The sequence below is a fragment of the Eriocheir sinensis genome, chromosome 12, assembly GCF_024679095.1.
Source record: "Eriocheir sinensis breed Jianghai 21 chromosome 12, ASM2467909v1, whole genome shotgun sequence".
Classification (NCBI taxonomy): domain Eukaryota; kingdom Metazoa; phylum Arthropoda; class Malacostraca; order Decapoda; family Varunidae; genus Eriocheir; species Eriocheir sinensis.
The window spans coordinates 22192766-22204053 of NC_066520.1; the positions used below are offsets into that span (position 1 = coordinate 22192766).

The 11288-nt window shown below is 43.8% G+C and overlaps 1 protein-coding gene across 3 annotated transcripts; it reads right to left on the reverse strand.

Annotated features, from left to right (window-relative positions):
* Positions 1-5737: 5737 nt before the first annotated feature.
* LOC126997761 (mediator of RNA polymerase II transcription subunit 8-like) lies at positions 5738-8540 on the reverse strand. Of its 3 annotated transcripts, none has more exons than XM_050859000.1 (5): positions 8384-8540; positions 7380-7538; positions 6905-7159; positions 6395-6620; positions 5738-6020 (listed from the first exon to the last, which is right to left on the reverse strand). In XM_050859000.1, the coding sequence occupies exons 1-5, from the start codon at positions 8534-8536 to the stop codon at positions 5941-5943; spliced, it is 873 nt and encodes a 290-aa protein (XP_050714957.1). In that variant the 5' UTR covers positions 8537-8540; the 3' UTR covers positions 5738-5940. The 3 variants fall into 3 exon arrangements, with proteins under 3 accessions (XP_050714957.1, XP_050714955.1, XP_050714956.1); XM_050858998.1 differs by having other exon boundaries at positions 7380-7556; positions 8384-8483; XM_050858999.1 differs by having other exon boundaries at positions 6914-7159; positions 7380-7556; positions 8384-8479.
* Positions 8541-11288: the final 2748 nt, after the last annotated feature.

An 11288-nucleotide genomic window follows, 5' to 3' on the forward strand; every position in this document is an offset into this window, starting at 1 on the left:
CGCGGCCCTTTATACCCGCCTGACGTCATGTGAGTGTTGATTAACCTACTCACTCACTCACTCATTCACTCCTCCTTTTCCTCTTTCTCGTGTTAATTTTGTCTTGATACTCTTGTTATTGTCATTATTTTCACTTGTTTTATCTTTCTCAGACTTATTCACTCACTCACTCACTCACTCATTCACGCCTCCTTTTCCTCTTCCTCGTGTTAATTTTGTCTTGATACTGTTGTTATTGTCATTATCTTCACTTGTTTTATCATGCTCAGACTTATTCACTCACTCACTCACTCACTCACTCACTCACTCACTCCTCCTTTTCCTCTTCCTCTTGTTAATTTTGTCTTGATACTGTTGTTATTGTCATTATCTTCACTTGTTTTATCATGCTCAGACTTATTCACTCACTCACTCACTCATTCACTCACTCGCTTACTCATTCACGCCTCCTTTTCCTCTTCCTCGTGTTAATTTTTTCTTGATACTGTTGTTATTGTCATTATTTTCACTTGTTTTGTCATTCTCACACTTACTCACTCACTCACTGACTCGCTTACTCACTCACTTACTTACTCATTCACGCCTTCTCTTCCTCCTTCTCTTCGTTGCCTATTGTTTTCGTTGATATTGTTGTTAGTATCATTATTTTCACTATTATTTCTTCATTATCACACTCGTTCACTCATCCACCCCTTCATCTCTTCCTCGTCTCCTTTTCCTTTCTTATTTTGTTGATAATGTTGTACCTATCATTATTTATACCGTCATTTCATTATCATCATCATCCTGTTATTAATGAGAGGATACAGGTGTTCTTCTCATTAATATAGGTAAGTTAAACCATTGATTATGTTGATTATACTTTTCCTTACGGCTGCATAAGAGTATAGGTAATGTAGCGAGGAATATGTAATGTTTATGATATACCGAAAGTGTTGATCAGGCCATTCCAATCCGTGTGCGTGTGTGTGTGTGTGTGTGTGTGTGTGTAAGAGGAAGATTGAAGCACATACTCACCACATGCTCCTCCTCCTTCTTTTCCGCCAAACCCATAACGTGTGGGATTGGAAACTAACGGCGTGGAATTATTAGCTGAGACTCAACAGCCTTCCGCGAATACCTCAAGAAACACTTCCTCCTTCTTCCTTTAATGGCTTCAGGAAACATGTCACGCATCTTTCCTTAATGGCCGAGTCCACTTAGACCAGAAGACAAGAATAGTGGCCAAAGGAAGAAGGACTTTTATTCATTATCGTCTGGCACGTGAATTAACTATATAGCCAATGATTAATACGTCCTAGTAGTCTGCTTTTCTATCTTTTTGTGTAGGTTAATTGCGCTGGGTATCTCAAGGGCCCCACTAGCTTAGTATTTTCTAACACCTCTGAGCCCTAGTACATCCATTTGAAAAGGTTGTATCTCCTTAGGTTGGGTCCCAAAATTGTTTAATCCTTGTGGCTGTTCCTTTGCAAACCCAAAAGCGAGTGTTGAAAAGGCCAGATCTGCATGACTGTCTAAGGAAAATAGCATACAAGAGAATACAAGACAGTTTTTTTTTACCATATCTCTCTACACAGGGTCCCAAAATTGTTTAATCCTCGTGGTTGTTCCTTTCAAAACCCAGATGCGAGTGTTGAAAAGGCCAGATCTGCACGACTGTCTTAGAAAAATAGCATACAAAAGAATACAAGATACATTTTTTACTATACCTATGTACAGCGGGTCCCCAAATCACTTCTCTTTTTCTCTCTTTCTTTCGCGGAGTGCATGCAGATGGCCATTAACATATACGTGTTTTAATGGCCTCGGTGCAGGAGTAGCGTCAATATTCTGATGATGCAAGGCCAAGGATTTATGGCTAAGACTAGAGGCGAAGGAGAAAATTATTGCTGCGCTGCTCTGCCATAAATACTGCAGACGTGAAAGTGTATTGCGTATCTGTATCGTACCACTTGGCTGGCTCCTCTCTCCTCCTACTCTTCCTCTTTCTCTTTCTCCTCCTCGTTTTCTTCTTTTTCTTTATTTTCTCAGTATTTTTCATTTTGGTTTTCTCTTAATTCCTCTGTCTCCTCCTCCTCCTCCTCTTGGTTTTCTTCCCTTTCTCTCTTGTTAATATTTTTCATTTGGGTTTTCTCTTAATTCCTCTTTCTCCTCCTCCTTCTCCTCGTTTTCTTCTTTTTCTCTTTTCTCAATATTCTTCATTTGGGTTTTCTCTTAAGTCCTCCTCCTCCTCCTCCTCTTGGTTTTCTTCCCTTTCTCTCTTGTTAATATTTTTCTTTTGGGCTTTCTCTTCCTCTTTCTCCGTCTCATTTTGTTCTTTCGTTCTTCTCAACATTTTTCATTTGAACTTTCTCTTCCTCTTTCTCCTCATTTTGTTCTTTCGTTCTTCTCAACATTTTTCATTCGGGTTTTCTCTTCCTCTTTCTCCTCCTTTTCCTGGTTTTCTTCTTTCTTCTTAACATTCTTCATTTGTGTTTTCATGTTAATTCTCTCTCTCTTGGCGTCCGTGTATCTCTTTAAAACACACGCCTAACGTAGTACTGGATAGCGGGACCGCATTAGATACATAAATAAGAAAAAAAGAAAATGTGGTTCGTATAATCAATGTTTCTACTTATACGATAAAAAAAAAGATAGGCTACCTGGTTTGCTTTTAAGGGACAGAAAGAGTTATACATGGATAGAGAGATAGATAGATTCGTTCAGCCTCCATCAAGGTGTGCTAATTATTTATCTGGACAATTAGTGATGCACGTGACCTTCCAGCAGGTGACCCGAGGCGCCAAGTCATTCATCAGTAGGTAGTAGTAGTAGTAGTAGTAGTAGTGGTAGTAGCATTTTGCAGCGTCATTCTCCCCACACTAGTATCCTTAATCTCGCCGACGTAAATCCATCTTCCCCTTTATCCAAATTAGAAGCAACTCCCTCCTGATAAATGGCCTTAAATATGCGAGCAGGGAGTTAGTCAGCGCCTCCAGGCAGTCAATAGGGCGGCGTGTATTCAGGCACGGCTACACGCGAGAAGGGGAATGGGAGACGGAAGGATCTGAGCTGATGTGTTGTCTCCTTAACATGTATTTCGTTTGGTGTAAGAAAGGGCACTGTGCATATGAACGTCAAGATTGGGAGAGATTCTTATCTTGTCCAAACCCATAAGGGAAAATAAGGATGTTAAACGAGGAGGAAAGAGAAAGAAGAAAGACCATAAGGGAAAATAAGGATGTTGAATGATTAAGAAAGAGAAAGAAAAAAGGGCACTGTGCATATGATTGTCAAGAAAGGGAGAGACTCATAGCCTGTCCAACCCCATAAGAGAAAATAAGAATGTTCAATGAGGAGGAAGAAGAAAAGAAACAGGAAGAAAGGGCACTATGCAGGAGCTAAATGGGAATCTTTAGGTCACTTTGGTCTTTGGATGAAGCAAAATAAAAAACTGGAACTATAGTCCATTTTAATTTAACTCCACTGGGCCATGGCTGACCTAACCTGAAACTCTGAAGCCCGTGATAGTTTAGTTTAATGACAGGGTAGTCGTCTGCGTGGTAGGAACTTTGCTTGGGGTATGTGCATAATGTGTGTGTGCTTCAAGGGACATCAACAAGGCAGAGAGAGCTGAGGCCAACCACTAATAGGAATAATGAGACTTGCTATGCTTGTCACCAAAGACGTATCCTGGGGTAGCATCATTTCCAAATGGTAACATGCAAAGTGCCATATAGGGAAAGAGAAATTGCCACCGGTCACTTGAAGCTTCCACAGTGATGAGCGAGCATGACAAAACGGAACCCCCGCAGCCTCTACCGTATTCATGACATAAGTGACGCCATGATTATCTCCCTTTGCCATGAATGTGGGAGTGTGTACTGCGGCACCTCGATCAATGGGGGGGGCGCTGAGACTCTGATAGTTACCGGTGCCATTGATCTCAGGGAAGGGCGGGGAAGTAGCATATTGGGTAGAAAAGTGGCAGATGTAGTTCAGTGTTAGGAAGTGTAGTATTCTCAGGATAGGGTGGAGGAAAGACTATTAGGCAGGAAAGTAGCATATTGGGTGGAAAAGTGGCAGATGTAGTTCAGTGTTAGGAAGTGTAGTATTCTCAGGATAGGGTGGAGGAAAGACTATTAGGCAGGGAAGTAGCATATTGGGTAGAAAAGTGGCAGATGGAGTTCAGTGTTAGGAAGTGTAGTATTCTCAGGATAGGGTGGAGGAAAGACTATTAGGCAGGAAAGTAGCATATTGGGTGGAAAAGTGGCAGATGGAGTTCAGTGTTGGGAAGTGTAGAATCCTCAGGGCAGGGTGGGGGAAGGACTATTAGGCAGGAAAGTAGCATATTGGGTGGAAAAGTGGTGGATGCAGTTCAGTGTTAGGAAGTGTAGTATTCTCAGGATAGGGTGGAGGAAAGACTATTAGGCAGGGAAGTAGCATATTGGGTGGAAAAGTGGCAGAAGAGTTCAGTGTTAGGAAGTGTAGTATTCTCAGGATAGGGTGGAGGAAGGACTATTAGGCAGGGAAGTAGCATATTGGATGGAAAAGTGGTGGATGGAGTTCAGTGTTAGGAAGTGTAGTATTCTCAGGGCAGGGTGGGGGAAGGACTATTAGGCAGGAAAGTAGCATATTGGATGGAAAAGTGGTGGATGGAGTTCAGTGTTAGGAAGTGTAGTATTCTCAGGGCAGGGTGGAGGAAGGACTATTAGGCAGGAAAGTAGCATATTGGATGGAAAAGTGGTGGATGGAGTTCAGTGTTAGGAAGTGTAGTATTCTCAGGGCAGGGTGGAGGAAGGACTATTAGGCAGGAAAGTAGCATATTGGATGGAAAAGTGGTGGATGGAGTTCAGTGTTAGGAAGTGTAGTATTCTCAGGGCAGGGTGGAGGAAGGACTATTAGGCAGGAAAGTAGCATATTGGGTGGAAAAGTGGTGGATGGAGTTCAGTGTCAGGAAGTGTAGTATTTTGCTTGTAGTCAGGAATAACCCCTCACATAGTTACTCTTTAAATGACACTCCCATAAGCATGTCTAGATGTGAGAGCGATCTTGGAGTCTTAGTGAACTGCGGTCTTCTTATGTTCAAGTGTTGGGAAGGCTTAGAGCTGCGTATAGGGCGTGATAACAAGCTCATATGCACAACTTTAATTCAAGCTGAAAACCTTAATGTGATGGGTTTATTGAGGATGTACTGATGCACTATGATCAATGCAGTGTCAAGGCTCGCTAATGGTTGCCAACATTGATCTCAGGTCGTAAACATCAATGGTCTTAAAACTTTAATTGAGCCAACCAGTTTGGGCTCAGGAATCATCCTCACAAAGTGGTTACAAAACTCTTATTGTAGCCCTGTGATAGCGAGTGGCTTCCCTGTCTAAGGCTTATTCAACCCCCTATTTGAAGTGGTGAGACAGTAACCAGTCAACTAATGTCACCCACTACCAAGTCACTAACACGAATGATTGGTTAATTAGGTGTGCGGTCATGGCGTCACAAAGTCATGAGCCGTCCTTTGTAATCTTTCACTGTATAGAACTGGCAAAGGGAGATGGGATGCACTAAAACCATGAACCTATGCCACACTGACCAACCATGTGCTCAGCCCCTTTATTAAGCTCAGTGCATGTTGGTTTTACTCTAGAAACTAACTATACCACAGCTTTTGGTAATCTGGTTTGTTACACCCCTTGACAATCAGTTCTAGCTTAGACAATATATGAAACGAAGGCCGAGAAAAAAATCCCAAATGTGTAGGTTATTTTTTGCATATTATATTAAAGACGTTGCTACAATACATATCCAGATCTTTACTATGGGAATAATTCTCTCTCTCTCTCTCTCTCTCTCTCTCTCACACACTGACAACCATTTATAAATCAAGTAAGCATCTGCCAGCCAGGCCAGTAGTATGATGCCAGTGTGGTGGTGGAAGGAAGTGGGCCAGCACAGAGGCATTGTTCACCTGCCGTAGGGGTGGATGGCAGAGGCCGCCTTGATGTTGGTCTTGACAGCACTCGGGGCCTTGCTTGTTGTGGTGACTGAAACACACAAAGGTCCATCATAAGTTAGAGCATCAGGATGGGACGACATAAACATCTAGTGAGCTATAACACCAATGGTTGTATACTATGTACCTAAAAACCATGGTCCCCTTTTTGCCACAGTTCAACCATTTTTGTATAGATATTTTGTTTTTACAGTAACAGAAGCATCTTAAGGGCAACTCCAACTCAAATAAACAATCAATATGGACCTGTGTTAACGTTTGATGCTGCCAATAATACCTGGACCTCTCTCAGAAGCAATATCAAGGGTTAAATATGAGAAATCAGCTAAGATCATGGCATAAAGTAAAAAAACATATAAAACAAAGCTCGGGTAACTGAAATCCCAGCACCAGAAGGGTTCTTACTTTGTGGTGGAGGCTGCTGAATGGTGGGCGAGGGACCTGGAGGCTGCGCCCGCATCTTGAAGCCCTTGCCGGTGCCTAGGGCTGCCACCAGGGCCTGCGTCTCATTGAGGGAGCATGTCTGGGGCTGGCTGGTGCGTGCGGCTGTCTCCGTCTCCCACTCCTCTCTTGCCGTGTTGACCAAGTCCATCACGTGCTTCACTACCTTGTTGTGGATGTTGATTTGTTTCTGGGGGACAAAAGTTTAGGGTCAAGTTTGATGAAATAAGAAACTCTAGAATAGCTAAGACTTACTGTCTCAATTAGCCATGCTTTTAAGAGTTAGGAGCAAAAACAGATCATGCAACCACTAACTAGCAACTATTTTTTGAGATAGGCAAAGAGATCATAGTAGAGCACAAAATATGAGTCATTATAATGGAAACAAGTTTAGAAAGCCATACAGAAACAAAACTTCATTCCTCTCTCTACTTTCTACCATAGCATAGTGGTCAGCATGTCTCGTTGTTTTACCTTACCCACCTGCGCTGTGTCACTGTTGATCTGCGTCATCTTGGTCTCCAGGGCTTGGTGCTTCTGTTCCACGTCCGGCTCAGGCTTGGTTCTCAGCATGTTGGGGACAAAGTCGTGGCTGAAGGATGGGACGCGGCCCTCGGTGGCCACCAACAGTTTTTCATCCGACTCAGCATTGAGTTGGAGGGGAAGTGTGAGATAGTTACGTAAGATTGGCGTCTTCTCATTCTTAAGCAGCTTCATGAGGGTGTAAATCTGTTAGAGGAAAGGTCAGACACTATTAGTTTCATAAATTAGCAAAATTCACTAAGCCTCTGGTTGTATCATTGAATTAGGTTACTTTATTTGTTGAAAGTCAATTACTTTACTCTAGGGCTGCAAAGAGTGGAAGAGTTTCCGGAAAAATTGAAACTTTCTGGGAATTTTCAGGGCCCTTACTGCAAACTGATATCCTCTCCAAATAATGAATTGTTACCTGTGCTGAGATTACAGAGAAAGAGTTGAGATAGGAGGGCCAGTCTCCCTGCTCCCCCTCCCGCTCTGTCTTGACCATCAACTCCTGCAGCGACCCCTTGATGTCCACCACCCGCTGGAGGATCGCATCCAGCGTGGCGTCCATCAACCGCTCCTCCCTCTGAGATGGATGGAAGAGCTGCATGTTAGGCGGGGAACAGTTTTACTCATCTGCTCACTGCGTCCGCTAGTTTATAGGTACAAGGCAGAAATGAATCTAATATAAATAGAACCGTAGCCAAAACAGCTATTTATTATTTTACATATAAGGGAAAAAGAGATGGTAGCTGGTTGAGTGTGTGGTAAAGTTACAGAAAGCACCTATTTTTGCTCTGGTATAAGATCTAGTTTTTTTCCACAAAGTTTTGGCATGTTTTTTTTTAATCAATCAGATACCATGGGCCATTACTATTGATCCCCCTTTCCTTTTTTCCATACCTCAAAAACTACTGCCGGTTTGCATTTGCGACGGAAATGAGGTACAAAAATCATGCAATTCACTACATCTATCACCAGAAAAACATGAACCACGCAAGAAAATCGTTGGTTGGGCGAAACTGTAAATTGTCTCTTTATTTCTACACTTTTTGTTGCCCTTGAGCCGTCTCCTTTGTTGTAAAAAAAAAAAAGAAAAAAAAAAAAAAAAAAAAAAAAAAAGGCTGTCCGTGGAGGTAGCTAACCTAACACAAGGGCAAAACTTCAGAATTACACCCAATTGCCGATAATGCAGCAGGGCACCCCCAACCCACACCTCTCTTACACCCACCACATTACATAATATTCGTGCTATGTTTGTGCATTTTAATTGGTAGTTAGGTGATTGCAATTACTGAAGAGAGAAAACATCAACAGCCCACCCCGTTAGCCTGCTTCACGGGGGAACATAATTATCCTCATACACTTTATCTATACTCCCATGGACCACTCGGGAAGGTTACTGTGCTGGGGAGACGGTCAGCATATTACCTGCATGGCTGTTGGGGCTGTGGGTCGTGTGCTGGCGGAAAGAAATGACCGTCCTCCTGCCCTCCTCGGGTGCTTGTTTACGTCTGTCCGGCGCGGCGAGAGTGAGGGAGGCGGCGCGGCGCGGCGAGAGTGGTCGAGCGGCGAGGTGATCATGGCGTAGAATGTAGAAGACCCGTCACAACTCATTCATTACAGGGGCGTACCCAGCTGTAAAAGTGTTTGTGTGTGTGTGTGTATGAGGGGGGTGTTTTTCCACTAAATGTGGGCCTATGTAGTCACTTGAAGAGGGCCGTGGGGCAAAGCGAAGCGAGCCCAATTAGCTGGGCTTCGGGTTTTTTGAAAAAAAAAAAAAAAAAAAAAAAAAAAAATTGGGGGGCTAATTTTCACGCTGTCAAGACGAAAAACTGGGACTTTTCGTCCCATTTTTTCGTTTTGACTTTCCCAAAAAGTGGACCTTTTAGCAGATGGGCCTGGGGGTCGTTCGACCCCCCCCCCGGGGACGGCCCTGCATTCTTATTCTTATACTGTTGTTACGTGAACAGCGGCTCAAGGGCCCATGCGATGGAGATGAGCGCCGAGGCCACGCGCAGCAACAGCGTATACCGCCTGCAGTGTATTGATATATTAAATGTCCTCTCTCTCTCTCTCTCTCTCTCTCTCTCTCTCTCTCTCTCTCTCTCTCGACGAATCAGTTTTCTGTATTACGTTACACTCGCTAACATGAATATCACCCAGGCAACGATGCGTCTCTAATGAACTAACGCTGGAATAACAAGCGTATGGGAGGCATGGAGCTGGCAGTGCGTGTACGTGTGTGTGACAGTGTGTCCTTTCACCTGGGTCCAGGGGCGGGTCCAGAAAATCAATTTGGGGGCCCGATGGTAAAATTTCATAAGTTAGCGACAGCCTCAAAACAGTGAAGGCCAATGGATAGTGATGGCGGTTCTTTGCTTAAAATCCGCAGCTCCCGAGCAATCATCGTATATGTGACAAACTATTTTTTTCTTGTGTATATATATATATATATATATATATATATATATATATATATATATATATATATATATATATATATATATATATATATATATATGCCCTGGCCCTGCAGGAGAGTGAAAAATTACATCAGACACTGAAAATTTTTAAATCTTGCCTGCGCATCCCATCCAACTCCGCATAGTAAAGCCCAAGGAACCTATAGAGGAGGAATTTTTTAAAGTTTGGAGGACAACGTCCAGAGCTATCTAACGGTGGCCGGCTTCGCTCCCCAGCTCTCTAGTTTTTTAGGGGTATCTTAAATATATTTTATGTTTCCTCAATTCATGGATATTTCAAATATTTTAGTTATCCTAATATTTTTTGGGGGGGCCCGGGCCATCTGGCTCCCCACCCCTGTATCCACGCCTGCATATGCCTACAGCCGATGACACATTCCGTATTATAGTTGCAGCACATTATAAGCGAGTCAGCTCTGTACCCACTATCCGCATACACTCGAGATTTTCTGGGGGGGGCGGATATTTTTTTGGGGGCCCGGGCCCCCTGGGCCCGCCCCCCCTGTATCCGCCCCTGCCTAGGTCTTATCACGTGCTGGACCCGTGATTGCCAGCCAGTATACCCTCCCAGACAGAGCTTTTGTGTGTGAGATAGATAGATAGATAGAGATAGATAGAGAGATAGATAGAGAGGTAGATAGTTGGAGATATATATAGAGAGAGATCAGATGGAAGTAACACAAATCTTGGTGAGTTGAAGTATGAGAAAGGGAGAACAGAGAGGAGTAGGAATGAAAATTAGTTATGGCGAATTCCTGAAATTAGAGACAAATACCTGTTTAATTACGGGAGTTATCAAGCTCTCATTAGGGGAAGGCAATATTGGGAAGTCCTAGCCGACCTCGTCCTCGCCCGCTTTGTCCTCGTCCTCCTTCTGCTGTTGGTGTCACGGCTACGTACGTATTAGTAACATTAACGTGCATTATGGTAATCACTTCATTCGGTCTGGGGACTTGTAACTAGATTCCTCGGACGACGTGAGAGAAAGCACCCCCCCCCCCCCCCTCTCTCTCTCTCTCTCTCTCTCTCTCTCTCTCTCTCTCTCTCTCTCTCTCTCTCTCTACACCACACAAAAACATAATATTGTTGACGACAGCGCGCTTTTCATTACACCCTCGGGGGCAGTTTACGCTGTGTGTGTGTGTGTGTGTGTGTGTGTGTGTGTGAAGGGTTCATAGATACCATTAGTGCTCTTGTTTTATTTGTGGGTATTTGTTTCATTCAAGCGTCAAGCAAGTGGAGTGTTCAGATTTGAGAGCTAAGGTCATGCTGTCAATTTCGTGAGGCAATGCGTGGATTTTGTTCTCATGGTGACCAGTTGCTCCGTGTTTGTGCTACGACTGACCACACCCCACCCAAGACCTCTTACCCCTCCCCCCTTCCCCCCTTCAACCTTTTAAAAACGAACAAGATAAGGGAAAGTAGAGAGCGTGTAATCATTTCCCTTTCAATTATACTTCTTGGGTTTGAAGGTCATGCCGTGTGGGCCAACAATAGACAGAGTGTCGTCGTGTGCACGTGGTCGTAAGGCTCCGGTTGGTCTAGTGTGCGAGTGTGTGTGTGTGTGTGTGTGTGTGTGTGTGTGTGTGTGTGTGTGTGTGTGTGTGGAGATAACGCACTCTCGTCACATGATGTACGCGTAACAGCCGGCCAGATGTACAGTGTGTCCTCTGTGTGTCTGATAACGCTTTCGACTCTGTACACAGCGAAGGATAAGGACATATGAACGTGGGTAGAGCGGACAGGTGAACCAGCGTACAGATTAAAAAGCTTGACGGACGGGCAGGCATATGGGAGGCTTGTTGCTGGCGGTAGTGTGTGTGTGTGAGTGTGTGAGTGTGTCTATTCGC